Source organism: Rhyacophila brunnea, unplaced genomic scaffold (genome assembly GCF_057557595.1).
Source record: "Rhyacophila brunnea isolate RB1 unplaced genomic scaffold, BYU_Rbru_1.0 scaffold_4, whole genome shotgun sequence".
In the NCBI taxonomy this organism is placed as follows: Eukaryota; Metazoa; Arthropoda; class Insecta; order Trichoptera; family Rhyacophilidae; genus Rhyacophila; species Rhyacophila brunnea.
The window spans coordinates 52,823,104-52,845,468 of record NW_028233068.1 but is presented as its reverse complement, the minus strand read 5'-3'; the positions used below and the strand labels follow the sequence as shown (position 1 = coordinate 52,845,468).

At 32.9% G+C, this 22,365-nt stretch overlaps 1 protein-coding gene across 1 annotated transcript in view; it reads right to left on the bottom strand.

Moving 5' to 3' along the window:
- LOC147067506 (zinc finger protein castor homolog 1-like) overlaps positions 1–22,365 on the bottom strand; it is a 272,254-nt gene that overhangs the window by 5,470 nt on the left and 244,419 nt on the right. The window contains exons 11-24 of the mRNA XM_085953709.1: positions 12,619–12,700; positions 12,174–12,300; positions 11,407–11,547; positions 11,087–11,288; positions 10,656–10,752; positions 9,900–10,025; positions 8,756–8,984; positions 7,636–7,760; positions 6,052–6,202; positions 4,114–4,455; positions 3,476–3,565; positions 2,253–2,712; positions 798–1,000; positions 12–152 (exon numbers count right to left, since the gene is read on the bottom strand). Coding sequence (XP_085809835.1) covers positions 12–152; positions 798–1,000; positions 2,253–2,712; positions 3,476–3,565; positions 4,114–4,455; positions 6,052–6,202; positions 7,636–7,760; positions 8,756–8,984; positions 9,900–10,025; positions 10,656–10,752; positions 11,087–11,288; positions 11,407–11,547; positions 12,174–12,300; positions 12,619–12,700 — 2,516 coding nt within the window. The remainder of the gene's footprint in view (positions 1–11; positions 153–797; positions 1,001–2,252; positions 2,713–3,475; positions 3,566–4,113; positions 4,456–6,051; positions 6,203–7,635; positions 7,761–8,755; positions 8,985–9,899; positions 10,026–10,655; positions 10,753–11,086; positions 11,289–11,406; positions 11,548–12,173; positions 12,301–12,618; positions 12,701–22,365) is intronic.

Genomic DNA, 22,365 nt, shown 5'->3' with positions numbered 1-22,365 from the left:
GTTTTTGTTACCTGTGTCTGACTTCCTTGCGTCTGTGCCTGCGTTGAGTTGACTGACACTTGATTTGTTTGACGTTGAGCTGAAGGAGACGGAGTTGAAGAAGCAGTCGACGGGAGGATGGAAATCTCGGGGTACTCTCGCTCCAAAGTTTCCTAGAATGTCATTGATGTTACAAATTAATAAATATACATATACATATGCATTTAAACATCATGATGGTATAAAAATAATTGGTTTATGTGTGTTATTATTTGTTATTGAACATAAAGTAATAAACATTGCACAGTCCAGGTGTATGGTTTACAGTGATGAGGGGTGGAGGTAGGCTGTTAAGATTCAACATAATTAGTGTACACTAAACTTTGTCAGTCACATTTATTTGTTTTCATTGAACTAAGAAAATAAATTATAGACGGTGCTGGTTAGTTTTTAAAATTCAATTGAACCCTGCCTACCGAACCACAATAGTTAAGATAGGTATACAAAAATAATGCACACCCTTTCAGTCATAGTGATTTTGTTTTCGTTGATGTAAGAATACATATTACAGATGGTGTTGGTTAGTTTTTTTAAAATTCATTAAGTCCTGCCTAACCAAACCATTATCCATAAAAAATATTCTTCTCTTTATAATAATCTAAAATTATGTATGGTAATGGCATGGCTGTTAACATATTGTTACGTCTCTTCAAATGGTAAAATTTAATTATTTTCTTTCTCATACTTCATGTATGAAAAAAGAGATGTGATAGAAGAATAAATTTATCTTTCGTAGAGGCTATTGATGTTATTCTTACCTTGGTAGCTGCCAGTCCTGGAGTTGGAGCGTCAAAGGTGTGCGGCTGTTGGTTGTGATGATGAGCAGCGAGCATCTGGGGGCAGAGATGCCCTGACTCGCGAGGTCGTAAACAGTGCTGGCACGTGGACGGGTTAGGCCGCGGCGACACGGTCGATCTGTCATGGGATGACGGGTAGAACGTTCCGGCCGCTTTCACCACTGCTGGTATAGAAATACAAAAGATATTTTATTTTCTTTGATTTTATCTCACTGACGTATACGAGAATACTTAAATCTGAAACATGGATCGGACCTTCATTGCAAGGTCTAAAAACTTAAAATTAGCACAATGTTGAATGAGGAGATGCATGTACATGGGGAACCACTGGGGAATGCCAAAAGAAATGGCGTATTTCAAAAAAACACTACCACTTCTTAGGTCAATAATTATTATAAAGCAATCATTATTCGTAGGATGTTAATCAGACTTGAATGGTCAAAGACATAGCTTATAATTAGTATCTTTAGAATTATCTTCAAATGTGTTAATCTTGCCCATTGTTTGAATAATAAAATGCCTAATTCTTGTCAAATTAGGGATCACAGAGATTATCAATATAATTATTTATCGTAAATATTTCACTATAATAATGTCGACATAAATTATACTGATGGTTTTATAAATGCGTTTAAAAATTAATAAATGCAAATAATCTTAACACCACTGCACATTTATGTACTGAAATATGACTATATTCTAAAACGTTAGAGCGAGAGGTTTAAAAGAATACTATTTTATGAAATAAAAATACGTTATGCAGTCATCAAATGTTTAAAATAAATATAAAGGATAATAAGGCTTCAAAATTATAAAAATAGATTATCTACAACGTTTAAGGAATGTCCAGGATCATGCTTTGAAAATAGAATAAAAACTCCATTTTGACCTACGCTGAGCATGTCCCCCCTTAAGATGATCAAGAATGTCAAGAAAGTATGAACCTTTTGGAAAAATTTTGGTGGAAAATTCCACATTTGAAAGCAGATTTTAAGTACTTGGGAACCAATCTGAAATGAACAAAAAAGACCTAGAGCGCAGCTCAAAGAGTAGAGATACAGAATTATTTACAATAAAGAATCTATTCAAATCCAAAGTGCTGTTGGAGAAAAAAGTGGGTATAGAATGTGTTTATGAAACCAATAGTTCAGAATGGGTGTGAGATTTGAAAGGCTCTGCTAGTATTCGAAAATAAAATACTTCAAGAGTACTGGGACAGGTTAAAGAATACCAAAAGTGGCACATGCCTACCAATGCTGAGTTCTTCAATCAATTTAAGTCCAAGACGGTTAATATCTTCAGATAAGACGACTCGTGATAATCTCGAAGTAAGATTCAAGCCCATCAAATCAAATATTTTTGAAATCACAAATAATTAGAAAAATCACCATTAAATAAAATTCATTATAAACTAACCTGAAACACTTCCCATGTCAGCGTCGGGATTCTCACTCTTGACAATACATAAACTGGCCGGATGGAAAGCGTCCGATTCCTTCTTCATTGAATAGTCTCTGACCTCCGTCTCCGATTCCTGGCTGCCCTTATTATGTTTATGTCCTGGCAGCGCAGCATACTGTATTATCACCTGCCCGCAAACGTCGCAGTGGAAATGAACGTTGAGACCGACGGATCGTAGACTCGAGGGTACGGGGCAGGCGTCACTTGTTCCGGTGCAGTGTTCGAAACCGTCCAGCAACCGAGAGGTGGAGTGGACGTCTCTAGAGTGCTGTTCCATAGCTGTATGGTCGTCTGTTGAGTGGTTGCAGCGAGCGCAATGCAGATGCGCTCGAGACGAACGGAGTCTGCAGGAAGGGTAGTGAGGCGCGCACGAGTCTATGCCCGTGAATGATTCAAAGTGTGGAAAGCGAGTGCGCTGTAATAAAAATTATCATTATTTATTTTAGAAAAGCTTAAATAACTCGCTGGGTAATACACCTTGGGATAAGATATCCCGATATTCATTCCTGTCCCGCCCCACGTGAGTGGCACTTGAGAATTTATTAATCACGCCTGATATAGTCCTTTTTTATTAATAATAATCTTTTAAAAAGGCAGTCTTCATAATAGTACAAAGGCGCCCGCTATGGACGTGTCTGCTTGTGAAGCTGTGGACATCAAGTTTGAATACTAGGTCTTGCAAATTCACTTATTGTTTTTCAATGTATGTTTTGACCCTTATGTGTAAATAATAATACATAGGTGTAATTACGGGTACATAGGTGTAAATGTAAGGATGAGAAAGTAACCAACATTCATTTCTCATAAAAAAATCCATTGTGATACCTCTTTGTCAGGCGGCCAAGATCTACATTGAATTATAGAGACAATGAAATGTAATAAATATTGATAAAAATAGAATTAAATAAAAAATACCACAACTTTATATTAATGTTAAGTCAACACTGATATATTTAACAAAGAAACAACATTCATCTATGAAGATGATGTATTTGTGATGGGTAAATTATTGGCTTTCGTTTAACAGTATCTTAATATTTATTTAATACAATGTTAGATCGTTATTATACTTGCTGTTTTATTGAGCAATGCTTACATTTTTATCTTCTGACATATAGTCTCAACGAAATTGTGTAAAATTATTATTTAAATATGAAAGATATCGAATGAAAACTCACAGAAAATTCTTCGTTGCATGGAGATTGTGATAGTGACGACTGACTGCTTTTTGGAAGTTTAAACGATGTGAAGACTGCTTGCGGTGTTGCCTGTAAACAAAATTAAATCAATGAAAATGTTGATATAAATAAAAAGGATTTCAAGTTATACCCATTTACATTTTTTATAAAAATCGATGTTTTTTAAAATAAATATAAAGAATATTAAAACTATGAATTAGTCAAAAATCTCTTCATTATAATATGGAAAACTTTATAAACTAAATTTTAATAATAAGATGGGACCGTTTAACAAATTCACATTTTGTAACATTTTTTTAAAATTGTAAGTTTATCTTTGACTTAACACAATCACTGCGTACCTTTTAATTATTTTTTAATTACCACATGTTTTCGGAGACAAATTTATTAATTAACTCATTCACTGCGGACCAGTTAATGACTATTTAATTATCCATTTAAATAACATGCTAATAGTATCTAATGGCCATCTAATGCCGACACGGCAGCTGTGTTGTCAGCACTGAATGAGTTAACTCAAATAATTTAGATTATAAATTATCAAAAAAATGTCTCAAATTGCAAGCTTCATAATTATGTAAATTAAATAATCGGCGGTGTATTTAAATAATACTTACATGATCGGCCCACACTTCCACAATCCTATTCTTGGGTGGCCTTCCTCTCTTCCTGCTGAACATTTCATCTAAAGAATTAGCCGGACCAGGATGGACTGGCAAAGGAACGGATGCTTGGTTCAGCGCCTGCAGAGCTGCAGGGTTCAAAGCTTGCAGTGCTGCAGGAGTCAGGCCCTGCAGAGACACCGCGGGAGTCAGGGCTTGGATGGCGTTGGGGGTTAGACTGTGAGACAGACGATTGAGAGGCGGGGACATGGGGGAGAGTAGGGTGTGTTGCTGGAAATGTTCTAAGCGACGGAACGGCTGGTCATCTGATGGTATTACGATGCAGCCACAGTTTTCCTACAAGATAAAAATAAATGTAATTAATACTGTTTCTAAAACATTTTCCGAGTCATGTTTTATCTTGCAATCGATGTGAAATAAAAAGAAAAATCATAAGAAGAAGAAAAAAAAACAAAATTGTCAGAAAAGTGAGAGAATTTTGAAGATACAGTACACTCTCAGTAATCCGCCGCTCGATTATCCGACAATTACTATAATCCGCCGTTATTTTTACTAGTTGAAAGCACAAAATAAAGCTCTATAATTCGCCAGTATTCGATTGTCAAATTCAGTAGTCCGCCGCGTACAAGTATGTAACGCAGATGAGGCGGGCTTATTTTGGAAATTTCTCCTTCGTAAAACGTACATTCAACGCGAAGAAAGTAATGTACCAGGGAGGAAAGTGCCCAAGGACCGAATCACAATTATGCCATGCTCCAATGCAACCAGGACAAACAAAATGAAGCTTTTGGTCATAGGGAAAGCCAGGAATCCTAAGCCATTCAAGAATATCTGCCTCACTGAACAACTGGTTGTTTCAAGTGATTTACTGTTTAATATTTAGTTCATAAATATGTATAATTTAGTTTAGTTAGTTTTGATTATAAATAAAACCGTAATTTGCTAGTACAAATTTCTCAAAAACTTACGAAACACATGTTTTAATTTTTACTATATTTTGTATGTCTGCACTAGGGAATCCAATCCCGAGCCAAAATTCTGATCCCGGGATTTCGGGATTACAATTTGACAATCCCGGGACTGGTCCCGGGATTGACATTTTTTTCCATTGTTAATATAAAATTTTTATATTTACAAATAAAATTGATAAAATCGGTCAAAAATAAATCTAGTATAATTTATACTATTTAAGACATTTATTGTTAATATTGCATACGTTCAATCTTGGAAATACATAAGTTTAATGGAGTAAATAATATTGTAATATAAATAATAATGTGAATTTAATATGAGATTGCTGTTTCTGATAGTAAAGACTTAATGAATAGGTTAGAGAGATTTAAAATAGTAAAGCAAATCGTGGTGTACGTATGGCCTTTCCGCTTCATAAATCTAATTAGTCAGCCAAATATGAAACTGCCGTAAAACGTATGAGATCATGGTGGAATTACTTTGTTAATAGTGCAAAGCATTGTTTTTTTTCAATCTTTCTCATTTTTATTAATTTATGTGAAAAATAAAATGAATTGGCTACTTACACATGTGTATAAATCAAACTTCATTCAAACTCAGTTTATTTCTAATGTAGTTATTTGTTATTAAAAGTATTTTTTCTGCTATATTTTCATTTTTATTTTATTTTCCATAAAAATTGATAAAAAAATCAATCCCGAAAGTTTCGGGATTATGTTTATCAATCCCGGGATTCATAGGTATCGAAAATAGCTCGGGATTCGCGATGCCGGGATTGGAATCCCTAGTATGCACTATAATCCGCCGCTTTCACTAATTGGACACTTGTCTGGTTTTTGGGGTGGCGGATTACTGAAAGAGTTACTGTATATGATAAAGAAGAGAAAATAGTGGCTTGATGAATGTAAAAATTTTATTTGAAATTATCTTGGTAATTATTATTTATACAGTATCGCTTACCCAGTTGCAGTGGTAATGAGTAACTTCTCTGATGTGATGGCAGGACGGGCTCCCGCAGAACTCTTCCTTTGTGGAGGTCTGGAAGTAGTCTTCAGTAACTTGATTCTGGTGTTCGTGCTCCAAGGCATGTTGGATCATGGTCTTTTGGCAGCTAAAATAAAAGATAAAGAATAATGAAATTCACTGTGTTTACTGTGAATTCTATATCATAAGTTTACTTATATATAATGTAAAAAATATTTAATGTAACTGAATTGGCTTTGCCGAAGGAATAAGTATTGTCAACTGTGACAAAAGAATTAGAAGGACAATTTTGTATAAAGCTTGTTTATGATTTATAGATAACTAACTTACATTAATATATTCAAACATAATCAGCATTGTATCTCAGCAAATGATATAACGCTTGTCTGTAGCCAATGCTGGTATTACTCGATATGTAACCAAGTTACGTTTCTATACTTTGATCATAAGTTGAGTTTTTCATATGACAAGTTTCGTAAAAAAATATTAGAAATTCTAAATTCGCCTGTCATGTTTGATGCTCTTGTAATAATTATGATAAGTAGTTATGTCTCCAATGTTGATCCAATTAACCTGATCTGTGCCACGGACGAATTAACTCGCCAAAGCATGTATGTCGCGTCAGGCCACGGACGAATATATTCATTCTGTGTATATTTTCTAAACAATATTTATCATTTTAGTGTGAAAATGTTCACGATAAACTTGATAAACATGTTGTGTTGCTAAGTTTTCACAAATATTTATCATTCCGTTCCTATTTCATATTTTTTAAAGGATTTATTTTATTTCGAAAATAGCTGGCCTACAAGTGTCCACCTAGTAAAAATTGGCTGGCAGTGATAAGGTTAATAACTCATTTGTTTCCTTTGATCACGAAATTTCCAACATCTTCTATAGTCAACCCTGACCACAATTAAAATATATGTCTTTTCTCTTTGTTATTCTTTTTTTCCAGTCTCTGTTCTTTCTTACAATAGTATACATGGTCCCCACATCCTGAATCGTGTCCCCAGCCCAGGATCTTTGGCGCCACTCCTAACTACCGCTAAGGTTAAAGGCAGTATATCGCTCTACTATAGCGTTTTTCAAATGGTCAAATAAAATTCAGTGTATTTTTAGATTTTTTAACACATCGAATTATAGAGCTGTTGAGTATCAACACACAACAACCAAAAATTGCATCGCACAACCATATAATATATTTAAAAATGGTTATAACCCCGAAGCCAATAGTGACTTTTTTACTATTAGAGCAAATTTAAAATGTGTTTATCTCATTTATCTGGTCGACCCGCCACGTCGGTCCCTAGGCTAGAACCCTGCCAGCTCTATGATAGTATGTATGTATAAATTTGAATAAATCATATTACTAATTATAAAGTTTAGACATTTTGTTCATAATTATCAATATTCTTTTTCTATTTATTTTTTCTGATTTACCCTACTGCATTTGTATGCATAAACATGCTATCTGAGGCACAATCCTACTCTAAAGTGATGACCGAAAGAGATATCTTAAATGTTTTGATTATCTTTTGTAATAGTTGGTTGTCATACCTGTGTGCCAAATTGCATCCTTCAGCCTTGCAGTGATAGTGTTTGTTAAAAGCGCTACATTTGTCACACTTGTCTTCCGCATCAGTACCGCCATTAAAAGTGTGAATATATTTTCCGAGCACCAACTGAAATAAATAATACATAAATAATTATTGTTACAATATTAGGTTTGTAAATTTTCAATTTATATACAGTCGAACTTGGTTATTACGATCATGGAAATAGCGAGATCTCGGATGTAATGAAGAAACATTCGTTGACATTTTAGTTTATGATTTTCTCCATACATTTATTCATTTTTATAACGAGCTACTTCTCAGGTATACTGAGTAAACTGTTAATATATCGATCGTTTAAAACATTTTCGACCCTAAGCAATAAAATCCAACTGGGCAGTTAACTAGACCGATGCCGCCGGTATCGGATTACGCGTATGACACTAGTTAAGTGTTTACGTACCTAATTGGTGTTTTCGCCGACAACATTGAATAAGTATCCACGCATGTGGTTGAAATTGCATGTAAAAAAATAAACAACTTCTTTTGTAGTTTATGAATGCCAAGCTTGTTTCGGGGATTTTTACGATCGTTTTCAGATTTTTATATGTTCTATGCTTAAATAGAATGTGATGCGAAAAATGTTATATAACGATATAACGAGTAATGCTTATAACGACCAAATTCAGTTGGTCCCATCTTCCTCGTAATAACCGAGTTCGACTGTATGTATCTAAATAAGAAAAATATATGTACAATGGAAAGTCTGCTAAGTGAGATAAACAGACTCTATTTTAATCCCAATGCTAAAATAGTGACAGAGTAATGTCTAGCAAAATTCACATTTTGTTTTTAAAATGAATTTTTCATAAATAATGAGCCAATGGGTTGGATGACTGAATGACTAACAACCATTTTTGATAAAATAAACTTTGTTTTTATAACCTCCATCTGTGAAAATCTATATTATGCTCTGCTAAAGGGCAACAATAGCATTTTACTATATTAATTTAATACCATATTATATCCACTCAAACTTAGCCTCACATATGTGAAAAATATCAACATTCGAATCAACTTTTTGGTTTCTATTCTAATGATGACGTTGCTGTAATAAAACTTACCATAGCCTGCTGATGCTGTTCCATCCCCATGGCATCAGCCGATGTGAGATCCATGGCGGCTTGAAGGGGTATCAAAGGGGGCGGTTGAGAAGAGATCTGCATAGGACCCGGCATGGAGTCTTCGTCGAGCTGATCGTACATCCCGAGAGGCTTCGGGGAACACTTCATCTTCATGTGGAGAGACGAAGAATCCTCTGATGGAGACGGTTGGAATAATCCTGATGGATGGCTGTAAAAAATGCATACGTTGATTAACCATAGAACAAATCCGTATAATTATGCTCAATCTTGGAATGAATTATAAAGATAGGATAATAATACGTGGTCAGAAATAATGTTAGTTGAAAGTGAATGAAAATAAAATTAGTATTCATGGGGTTGCTGCTAAAAGTTGGTAAGTCGATAATCTAGGTATTTAGAGTTAACAACGGATTATGTATGCTAGAAAAAAAAAATCGAGATCATCCGATATATAGAACATGGTCATAAAGCACAATGAAATTAGCATTATGCTTGATTTTAGAGGGCATAACTTCAAATTGCAATTAATTACGACATAACATGAATTCAAGATTTTTGGTAGTAATCCCACGATTTATGTAAGAGTATATTTTATAGATGTGTTTAATAAATCATTATACCCGATAGTTTTATTAATTGTTTCGTTAAAAAGTTAAATAGGTACATTATTGTTGTCTCAGTTAGTATTAATATTCCCCAAAATTATTTACCTACAATTTGAAAGATTAGATATATTTTAACTTTCTCTGTGTATGAGTATTTTAGAGAGCTAATCTCGATTTGTATGATTATGAAGAATATTAAGATTAAAATACAACAACCAATTATCTACATACCTATATTGTATTTTTAGGCAGAAACAAATAAAACCCTTTCGACATAATTGATGAGAATAATAATTATGCTAAAAAATATGATGTATCAATGCCATCTACATTTTGTTTAAAGAATATAAATCAAAACAGGTAAAAATATTCTATGATCGGTCTTACTTGACATGATTTTGAGACTGACCAAACTATAAGTTAATCTCAATTTAATGTAAGTTAATTACAATGCTATTTAATTTGGAAGGAATGGATAATGGATTAGTTGAATTGTTATTAAAAAAAAGACGACTCACCTATAGTTCAACTCTTGGTCCTTGCGCTCGTGCTTCCTCTTGTGAGAGAAGAGCTGACTGGAAGAATGGAGAACGTAATTGCACCGAGGCCTGATGCAGTGGATATGGTTACACATTCTACTGAACCTGACGACACCATAAATAAAATATATTAGTACCTAACGTAATTACAAACATAACAAAAACTACCTTTGAACTAACAGTTTAACGAGTAACAATTGTATCTAGATAAAATTGAAATATTTCGGTTCATGCAAATTCAAGCTACACCTACTAAAATGAGATTAATGAAAGTACAATAGAATGTTCACTATAGTGAAAAATCTTTAATAATGTCATTGCAAATGGCGGATAGCGAACAGCTGATCTGTTGTATTATAAATATTCCAATGTGACACTACGTGACATATTCATGTTGAATTAAGTAATGTTACTATGCTGTGGTGAAATCTATTTTTCAACAGCACTATCTTCATTTCTTTTGTCGCATATTATTTTACCTTTAGTTCTAATATAATTCATAACATAGGCAAACTATACAACTGTCGGAACTATCTGCATGCATGTATGCAATACTGCTTATCATTGGCTGGTATGTTATAGGTTTGCGAATATGGTATGAGTCGGTGGTAGGTATGATGACAGTATTGAGATTGAAAGGATTTGCAATATACCGGTGCAACTATACCTACGAAAATAGGATACATAAATATGGAAGTCATAAGTGTCTCTCGAAATACATTATTTTCACTTTACCTGCATTCTCTGTACGGACACGGCTCATTCTTCATGTACTTCTTGAAGCCGTCTCGTGCTAGCTGTTCGTCCTTAATGTGATACGTCTTATGTTTCTCTGAAAATAAAAAGTTGGCTACATTAAAAAGTGCAGATAACACTTCTCAAAATATGTACATCCGTCAATAGGCTAATTCAATTGCAATAGAGTAAAAGTGTATAGAGTGGGTATACAAAATCAGGGTGTAATAGGATGGATAGGAGATGACCGAAAAGAAGAATAAGGTATTGTAGAAATATATTACGATTCATCATTGGCTCGAAAAATGTGTGTTAAAATGAATCGCTTCAATAATAAATAAATTTGCAATATATTTTAGCAGGAACTATTACTGTTAAAACACAGCCAAGAAAATGATAATAGAATAAAATATATTTCATCAGACACTCACCCATGTCAGCTTTGTTCTTGAAGGTGTACCGACAGCCTTGTCTCCGGCAGTGGAAATGCGTTGTACGCTGACCTCTAAAAGCGCAATGAGGAGCTGAACATCTTTCGGTGGCTCTGAATCTTTGGAAACCCTCCTGAAGAATGGCAGAGTCTTTTCGGTGGTAATTGGCATGCATTTGGACATCGGATGTTGATATGTAGACCTAGAAACATATATATGAATAAAATAATAAAAAGGAATAGGTAAAATAATGCTGCTGTTTTAAATTTTGTGTAAATATAATTTCATGTAGGTATTTAAAAGAATAACAACAAACTAACTTTATCACAGCCATCTTGGATGCAGTGATAGTGTGTTTGACTTCTGTTGTGAGGACAGCCTCCACCTCGTTCGCTGCAATCGTCCAACGGTGAATAGCGCATGAACCCGTGCACTAGTGACTCGTCACGTTTCTTGTGCCACTGTATTGAAAGAAATTAGCATTAAATAATCTGGTTTCGATAAAGTGGATTAGTTAATAAAATAAACAAACATAGTTTGACGATAATTTCATATTTTTTCCGACTTATACGGGGTGAAAATGAGAATTTTGCCATTCTTGATAGTATTGACCTGTGTGTCCCTGATAACTATCTTAGAAATCGGGAGCATCAGTTGTTTGATCTCCCAAGGTGCAGAACTAACCTGCTATTGGTAATACCAATTGGGAGGGCAATAACTCTGTTCAACCAAATCACTTCGGATATTGACATATTCCACCTACGTGAGGATAAGTAGTATAGGTGAGCATTGTTTTATAAATTCTAAAAATAGGGTCTCCTTGTGTATAATTTATAATTTTTTATTTCTACACTTTTCTACTGCTTAATAACTTAATACTGATCTATTTCTTTTTTTATATAATACTGTTTTAATAATATTTCTTTGCTTCTAAATGTCATGTTGTGAACGTCTTAAATTAATAATTTGTAATGTTCAATATCATGTAAAAATAAATAAAATAAGATCAGCAATAATCGTCTCCAATAAAATAATATTTGATTATCTAAAGAATCTGAAAATTCTGGGTTCACAAATAGGTTAATACCTTGAAGTGCCTGATCATTTCTTCTTTCTTGCAGAAGAGCCTATTGGTGCAGTCCATGCAGTGAAAGTGTTCTCGGTAACCCATGTCTTTGCAGTATGAAGATCCGCACTCCAACGCGGAACCGAATCTGGAAAACAAACTACTTATTTACAATTTATGTCTAATTAATTTTTTTTTTTTAATTAATGTTAAAAGTTTCGTATCCAAATGTGACTGCAACAAACTAATCAAAAGTTGCTTGCACTGGTATTATAATAATATAGTCGTTTTAAAACTCAATTATAAAATTAGTACTTGGTGAAAATAGAGTAACACATTTTAACTAAAGAATTTTGAGCACTGTTCACAAAATTAATTGTAAAAATCAGGGTTTAAGTAATTAAAAAAAAATATAGTGGTAGTAGGTATAGTGTTTTTCTATCATTTTGGTTTTAAAAAAACTCACCGTTTAACGTATTTTGAGTAGTCCAAAGTAGGTACTGTTGGCTGTCTTCTTCCATCAAGATGATTCAGCGATGCAAGTAGAGCTGTAAGCAATAGAGAGAAAACTACATTTAATAAATAAGTTTTTTTATTATTATCATCAGCATGAGAGCAGTAGATTTACCCATCCCAATAATCAGTATTAGGTTAGGGTGACATGAAAACATTTTTAAACACAGAAGGGCAACGCGATATGAGAAAGTTTGAAAACCATTGGTTTGGTCATTTCACTTTCAATATTTAATTTGGTAATTATCAAAATTTTGACTTGGGATATTTTTTAAATTTATAAAATAGTTATTTGAGATTTCAAATCAAAGCATAATTTAAAAAGAAAATCTTGTGGCTTAGGTCAATTTTATTATTGTCATTTGTGCCTATCTTATAATTCGCAATGTATTTTCTGCCACTGGCGAAGACAATTTATGTTATTAAAATAACTTCTCTGCGTAAAACATATTCGTGTTAATTATTTTCAATAACTAGCGCTAATAGATACTGAAGTTTCGCGTAAACAGAAAATTTAACAAGTCCAGATTTCTGAGAGAAGTTGAAAACATTAAGTACATAGTTACTTCAATTATAACATAGTAACTAACTAACTGAATAAGAATACTTATTAGAAAACATCGGAAATACTTTATGAAGATATGTATGTACATAAGTTAGGAAAATAATTAGTGTATGTGTACCAACTATGATTAAAAACATACAAAATAATGTGTTCGGAGATAAAAGTATGTAGGTGAACTATCCATCTGCGTATTTGAAATAAAAGCATAACTTTAATTTGTCAGCGCGATCACATGCCCTGAATAATTTAATTATCCTATTTTACTCTTTACGCTAACCTCTTAATCATGCTCTACTCTTAACTTTCAATTTCGCTAATCTCTTTTTATTCACGTATTTATTCTCCATTTTATCCCATATTACAATTGGCGCCCATTATTGCAGACCAAGAAGCTGCGGGATGCTGGCTATTAATTGTCAGGCTTGCGCACTGAATAGCAAGTTACAATGGTAGTGTAGTCAATGAGGCAGTCTCGTTCGCAGTAAATCAAGATTTTCGATTGAATATTTCGTTCAAATTAATTAATATTCATATTACCATTTTAACAAACAATCATCATTTTACTACAAACAGTTTTCCATATTGCAATCTAAGAATAAGCACTACAATCGATTTTTTCAGCTTCGTGCTCCGGCCTGAATATAGTCGGCATTGGTGCTGATATAAGGTGGGAAAGTGCAAGAAGGCTGGCAAGCAGTCATTCTCACAGACGCCACGAAGTAGGTATTTATCAGGAGTGAAGGGTGGAGGTAGGCTGTTAAAATTTGACATAAAAACTTTGTCAATCATTCGTATATGTTTTTATTGAACTAAGACTACAATTTATAGATGGTGTTGGTTAGTTTTTAAAAATTAATTAAGCCTTGTCTAAGCCAAACCATAGTCGTTTTGGTATGTTATGGGCGATTCGACAAAATAGTGCACACTTTTTCATTCATATTTATTTGTTTTCGATGAATTAAGAATACATAATATATTATGATGTCGGTTACTTTATTAAAATTCATTAAACCCTGCCTAGACTAAACCATAGTAGATAAAAAATATTATTACATCTATAAAATATCCAAATTGATGTATTATTTAATGGCACAATTTTAGATTTTTTATAGATAGATGATTATTTTTTGACTATTATCTACTATGGCTTGGCTTGAGCCAAAAACTAACCAACACCATCTGTAAATTATAGGCTTAGTTCAATGAAAACAAACACGTATGACTGAAAAAGTTTATTGTGCACTATTTATGTCTGATCTTAACAGTCTACCTCCATCCTTTGTCAGTCCTCGTTGTCTTCAGTAGAAAGTAGTTATGGAAGTAATTATTGCAAACATCATATTGAGGAGGCTGTCACAATACAGTGAAAGAAAACTGGAAGAATAGGTGTTTAAAATATAATATTTAGGTACTTTCAAAAAAGTCCCAAATATCCCAAAAGTACCGAATCATACCGAACGAATTTATAAATACTACTAATAAAATGATCACATTGGTTTTATACGACATTCAAATTTAGTTCTAAGTGTCTGCGCGTAAAGTTCACCAAATCAACGAAGAAAGGTTAAGAAGTTTAAAAAAAAAACCGTCGATGTCCGAAATTCGAAGAAATCGCAAATTGTCCGAAGTACCTACTTACTCAGTTGAAAGGAGAAAAAACGAAAAACCTTTCACGTTTTCTTTTTTGCTTTTTTGCGCGAATAAATCTGCATCTTTGTCTCGCTTTAAATCTCATAATATATTCTTTCGGCCTTAGTGGATTTCTGTATTTTTTCGGAGAAAGAAATGAAACACACATTCACGCACATTGAGGTTCTTGACCTTATACAATATAATATAATTCTTTCACTGTCTATCTACTATACTTACTGAGTTCAAATTGCAATTTTCTAAAAAATAAAGACTTTTTTTCAAATAGCAAAAAATCGTGTTCAGAACCATGTTGATCTCTTACTCTCTCATCTTTCCGTTATACCTATGTGGACGTATACTATACGTATCAATTATAAAATAATATTAAACACGACACACCATTCATACAAATTATTTGTCTGTAAAGATGTCATAATTATTTTATATCAAGTGATAAACATAACTCTATATTTTTTTAATGACGGTTTTCCATTGAGATTAAAACACTGGTAAAGTCATAACCACTAACTGATGTCAAGTCTGTAGTATAATAATTTAACTAGGTAATTAATTATAAAATACATCTGAAATTGACATGTATCTGGATAATAAATTTGAGCACACCAAACCATCATCAATCGCCAAATTTGAAAGATGTTTTTCAAACGAAACAGTTTTAAACGAGTTTTTTTTAACTAAATGTAACAATACTTCTCAAATATAATATTCTTATTGATATCCAATAAAAAACTATATTTTTTCCCATTTTATTCGTATTTTACGTACCTACATAGGTAAAGGTGTGTTTTTAATGAAATGCAGTGCTACCCTTAAAATAAGAATCAAAACGCTATCTCCTATCATTCGTTTTTTCTAAATGCCAGTTTTAAGGTAAGTGGGGATCCAGGGGTCTGACAGGTTTGGAGGTCCCATGAGTAGTCAAATTTAAAAATAGTTGTGTAGACTGGATTTAAAAAAAAAGATTGATTTCTATGTTCAATTATTTAAAAAAAAAGATGCATATTTGTAGCAATTCATAAGAAGCGACCACATTACCTTTAAAACTATCACTGCTTAAATCTTATGTTTAGATTTATTACTTACGATATTAGGTATATGCAATATGGTGTCTTCTTGGATAATATTATTGAACGAAAATATGTATAGAAAAGGCATTTGGAGTCGGTATACCATGTTAGCACCGCAGCTAAAAATATTCAATTTCCGGTCACATGTAAATTGTACGTAAAACATTTCACCGTGGCACAGTTCGCCGTGAGCATTCTTATCGGAAAGAGATGACCGTATAGGTACGTACTATACGGTCTCCAATTGTATTACATTCAATTAGAACATTAATTCAATTTTCATAGCTGATTTTAGCAAAATTCATGAATTCAAGAATGAAAACCTAACCTAACAAATAATCCAGTATATCGGCTATTTTCAAAATGTGTTTGCTGCTGGCTTCCTGTAAAGTGTAAACTGACAATAACCTGTTTTATTGAGACATGAATTATACTATACGACCCAAAGAGGTTGGACGGTCTTTAATATACGGCCATATATTTCCGATACAAATTTTCACGGTAAAGTGTGATACGGCGAATTGCATTCCAAATTTCCGGACACGTCAATTTCCTCGAATAACTTTAAAATTTTGTAATATTCGCCTTTTCTGTATTTGTCACCCTTCAGCAGAGAATTATCTGCTTCCCCCAACGAGACTGTCACTGCGCGCCAGGTTATTGACACTGGATTTTGGCCCAGGGAGAATGCGTGATAATCCTCAAATAACGATTTCAACTTAACAGCCCAGCGTATCTACCTTCCTTATTCTTAATATGACAACCTTAAACTTTAAGTTTACAAAAAAATCAAATAAAGGTACCAAACTCAAAAAGGTCGACGATCTTTTGTATTATTCTTTTTCGTATCAGGAACAATAATAAGATATTAATAATATTATTTTCCTTAATGCTTTGCTAAGATCAATCTTGAACCATAGGTTCAGAATAATTATGACTGACTGCACTGTCGCACGTGTTTTGTTCATTGAAATATAATATAAATACAAGACTTGTGGAAGTGAGAATTTGCCATCCAAGGATCTCGGCCAATTTTCTGATCCTGAAATCCTGCGATTAAAATTTCTGGAATCCCGAGATTTCTCAAGTTTAAGTTTTATTTTATTCTTTTGTCAACTAAAGACTCGTGATTCAGAAGAAGAAAAGGAAACGTATTATACTTATTACTTATATAATGTTTAAAAATCTATGAAAAATGTTTTTATTGGAAATAATTATGAAAACATCCACCTAACTAAATCGTAAAATAAAGCTCGTACAGAATGTATTATTGATTGTTTTTCGAAAGCATCAATTCATATGATGTGGGTGGAAACGTTTTTTGTTTAAATTTCACTTGGTTTTATCTAATCCTGGTATTGAAAATTCTATCCGGGATAATAATTTTTAATAAATTGGCATAGTATATATTGATAATTTTGGTTAAGGCGATATCTACCAGAGGCATCCGTTGGAAAAATACGAAGCTTCCAATTTGAAACATTTTTTTTGATAATTGAAGGCGTTCCCGTAAAAGGGGTCTATATTATAATACATCATGTCAAAAAGTGATTTTATTGATTAAAACGTGTCTACATCATTGCTCACGATATTGGAAAGTTTTATTATTTTAACTGCCACATATAACACTAAAATGCTTACCGTAGAAAAGGGGTCTATATAATTATTTTAGTGATAAAGAGTGTTTTCACGAACATTTATTATTATCGCAGATATACTCCAAAAGTCCGCATGATCGAATGAAATGTTTTTTTCCTCTCCTGAACAATTTTGTTTTTGCATATAGACCCATTTTCCGGGGATGCCTTCAATTTACAATTTAAGCTGTATTATTATTATTTTATGGTCATATTTATTATTAGAATATAGTTTATTAAGTTTTCTGTGTTTTGTCGTAGAGATTTTTGACTAATTCATAGTTTTTATATTTTTATATTTATTTTAAAAAACATCAATTTTTATAAAAAATATAAATGTATATAACTTGAAATCCTTTTTATTTAAATCAAATATTTTTCAGATATGGTCCCAATATTGAAGCTCGATTTGATATAAATAAAAATGTTTTCAAGTTATATGTTAAGGATATCTCTTTCCGGTAAGACAGCTTACGGTGAACTGTAATACCTACGTACAATTTACATTATGTAACCATTTTTTTCCTTCTTTCACCCTCCTTATATCACAAAATTATGTGAGATACTTTGTTAGATAATAGATATTACCGGTTGTTGAGGAATGTAATATAATTTTTGTTATTAATAATAAATTCTTATCATTTTAGTCATTAACCCTTGATATTAACTGACTAAAATGGATATTTTTCTCTGTATACTTAATATACCTACATAGGTAGGTACTTGTATTATGGTAAAATTTATAGTATAATTCGGTAATTGAACTGTAAGCCACGGATACATACCTAATACGGTGCATGTCAAACTAATTATTTACCGGAAAACTACAAAGTTGTTGAGATGATAAAAGATAATAATACATTTAGAATTGACGTGAGACTTAGCACCCATTATCGTATTACGTACAACTGCATGAACGCGCTGTGCTAAATCAAAATGAACAACTTCCACAATAATCATAACAAGCATTCTTGTTTATTATCTAGGTATATTGTACTTACACAAAGCATACAAATCAAGCATTCTGTATCTATAATATTTATATAATAATATCCAATATTCAAATAATGGATTTATTTATTTACAATGTCACATTAATGTCAATTACAGCCCCACAAATAAATTTCTTAACGGATTTCTTTATACGAAACATTAGCTACTTGTTCAATATATTACGTCCATGCTTAGCGTACAAACACACATTTAAAAATAATATGTTAATTCGTCAAATCCGGGATACGAACCCGAGACCCACAAGCGACATTTCGGTGCCTTCGTCAATATTAGTTTTAGTAAATAACTATTAAGTAACGTGATTATCTAGTGTAATCAGTGGCGGTCTTATATACGTGGAGGCCTGAGATGTTGATCGATTTGGGATAAATCGCCCGACATTGACAATCATACAGCAATTAATAAAAATTCTAATTGATTTAAGTTTTGTACTGTTTGTTCCATCTATATAAACAGTAATTAACGTTTACGTATCGGCTTATAATGTCGTGGTCCCAGATTAGAATCCTGGGTCTGGCAAATACACATATAGTTTTTCAACTTGTGTTCGGAGGCAGAGTATGGACCTGATAGGTTGAGAAGTGGCTAATATCCATTTCTCGTAAAAACAAAAAAAAATCTGTTGATACAAACCTCCACTTAGTGGAGGTCTATATTAATCTATTAGGATCGGACATAGTCAGAAGAAAGAAAAATAACTATTTTCTGTGTCCGTTGTGTATTGCACTAATCACCGCACTGGTAATTAGTGTGTATAATGCCTGAAGATGCCGAAAGGCGAAACCAGGGTAGTAAAAAATAACTAAAATGGGAAAGCACAAAACTTGAATCGATTAGAATTTAAATTTAAATTCCACCAAGTACCCACATAATCATCAGGCGATAGTAGGTATAGGTAATAGCAATTGATATAGTAAAGTTACGTTATGTTTTTTTTTATTCATATTGTGAGAAATATGCATATTTTTAAGATTTTTATACATTCTGATAAAAGTAACCGCTGAATTTACTTCGCGGAAAATCGCCACTAGGTGTAATGGGGATACTTAGATGTAATTCTATCAACAAGGTGTCCTCAAGAGAACATAAATACTAGAACCGTCGAGTGACCGACTTCATTGCAGTTAGTCGTTAATATCAATTACTATGAATTGTGTATTTTGTAATATTTGATTGTAAGTATCAAGTTGGCTACAAGGAAGCAAGCATTTTATACAAATTAATCAATGCATTCATTTTATTAATCAGATAATTGCACAGTAAGGGTTAGATTGCACGGCGTATATTTTATATTGTTTCTGTCAAATGGCGGAAGAGAATTTAACACGTTATATTTAATAAATAGATTCTGTTATTAACTATTTTATTAAAATTAAAATATTGAGATGAGATGAAAAAAAACATCGTCTGTGAAGGTTTTTTTTAAATTTTAATTCACATTCCTTTATGGTTTACGTTTACATAACTAGTGGTGGGATTACATTGATTATAAGACGCATGGTATTCCAAATTTGTGCGTCTTATAATGATGGCGTCTTAGGCATAAAGCCCACCAAGACGGACGAGCGGGCGCAGTCGGCGTAAGAAGCGTATATTCATAACCATAATCACACGCCTCTTGCCGCGCATTACCCTTCACCTATGTAATAAGGGGCCCAAGAAGCACAAAATAATTATTATTACAGCGTCTCTCATAAATAAAAATATTATATTATTTCTCGGGGCTTGTAATTAAATATCGGACACGCAATAACTAAACAAAGCGTACACTGTTCTTATATAATGGCTTCTCGCCCGTCTTATCGACGACGCTTCGAGGAGCGTGATTTTGCTAGCCGTGTTCAATGAATGGCTTCGTTGTATTTTCGTTAATTCATATCGCCGAGAAGCGAAAAACGGTGACTCATGCGGCACGCGGGCACAAGGCGTCGTCAAATCCAGTGTGCGCTGGCGTATTTGATTACGTTATATTTTCGACGATTTATGCGCCACTTGTAGAAATTTTGCGCGAGCGCCCCACTCGCTGCGTCAATGGGATTTATGCCTTAGTCGTCTTATAATTGCTGTCAAAAAAAATATTTTATGGGAAATTGAATCTGAAGAAGTTTAAAATTCTGATAGATAAAAATATATAAATTATATACTTATTTTTATTGTCATTGTTTGATTATCATCTCCGTGAGAAGGTTTTAAAATTTTTATAATGATCATAACTTGAAAACACCCACTAGAAAAAATGCTCGACGGAATTTGAACCCATATATCCACTGGTAACGCGCCAATATGCTTTAAGCTACAAGCCGTTATTATTAACTATCGGTTTTTGTGTTTTTAAATCAAGGAATATTAATAACCTTAATTAATAACCGACGCCCGGCTCTTACAATATTCATTTCCAAAAATTTTATTTATTCGCCATTTTTTTCAAAATCAAGATTGTTTTTTTCTAGTGGGTTAGTAGTAGGTAGTAGTGGTTAGTTTATCTTAGGTGTTTTCAAGTTACGTATGTTCAATATAAGGAATGTTACATTCTCAAAACTTGTGAAGTATTCGTTGATTAAAAGGAAGGTTTATTAATTTCATGATTTATTTTAATTTTATTGTTGGTTTATTTAAAAATAAGGGTACTTATATAACTAACTAATAATCGATGCAATGCGGTAGGATGGATACATCGATAAACTATCTTAAAACAATGCATTCATATTAATGTTTTCGACATAATAATAACATATTTTTATACTTAATACATTTTGACCAATAAAGCGTTTTGTTAGTTAAAATAAAATTTAATATATTGTTCTAAATTCAAATAATTTTATAATGTCGTCTACTTAGAAGGATATTGTCAACACCTGTCAAGGTATACAAATAGGTATTTAGAAACACATATTCATAGCTACCGAGTTAATATAGCCAATCGGTCCGAATTACGGTTGGACTGTCTCCTTTCTTTGCTCTTTGTAAGGCAATATTAAAGTTAATGGGTACTAAATTAATTTAGGTAATTATGTTTTAATGTTATTATTTATGTTCACCTCAAAGCCACTGACGTAGTAACCAGATAAGCATGTAAGCAGCGCAGTGACAGCGGGGAAACGCAGTGAAGGAGGGGGGCACGAGGAAAATAAACTCACCAAAGAGCGCTTCTCGCTGTACCAATTTAAACAAATCAGTTTTTATTAATACGAAAATCGTTGACAACAATTACGGCAATTCGTGCCGTACAATTTGAGTGAGCTCAAACCCAGGACGAGGGGTATTCAATAATATTATTCCCGGAGAACAGGGCCGCAATGAGTAATTACTAATGCCAATAGTTCAAGATAACGTATGCTCACAAATTTGCTCAAATTTAAACTAAAATAAATTACTTGAGTCTTTCAGTGCTAAATTACGCTAGGCGTGTAACCATTAGTTGGCCATTAAATATAATTAGCATGGTATTTAAATGTGGTAATTAATAATAATTACCTGGTCATCAGTGAATGTGTTTGTAATCAATAGGTACTGATCATACCTATATTTTGATGTTCTTATTATATTTGTTTGACATAATATTACTCAATGTGAAGGACCGTGAATACAATAAAAAGAAAAATGGCTAAAACGTCATTCAATAAAATGTCGCCAGGCGAAGAAGTGGTAATTTAAGAATAAATGAACGGAAACTGTTGGTGCATTTGTCAATTAATTAGATATAATACAATCGATGCACAATTTATCTATTATTGAAAGAATGAGGGAAAATAATGTTTTACGAT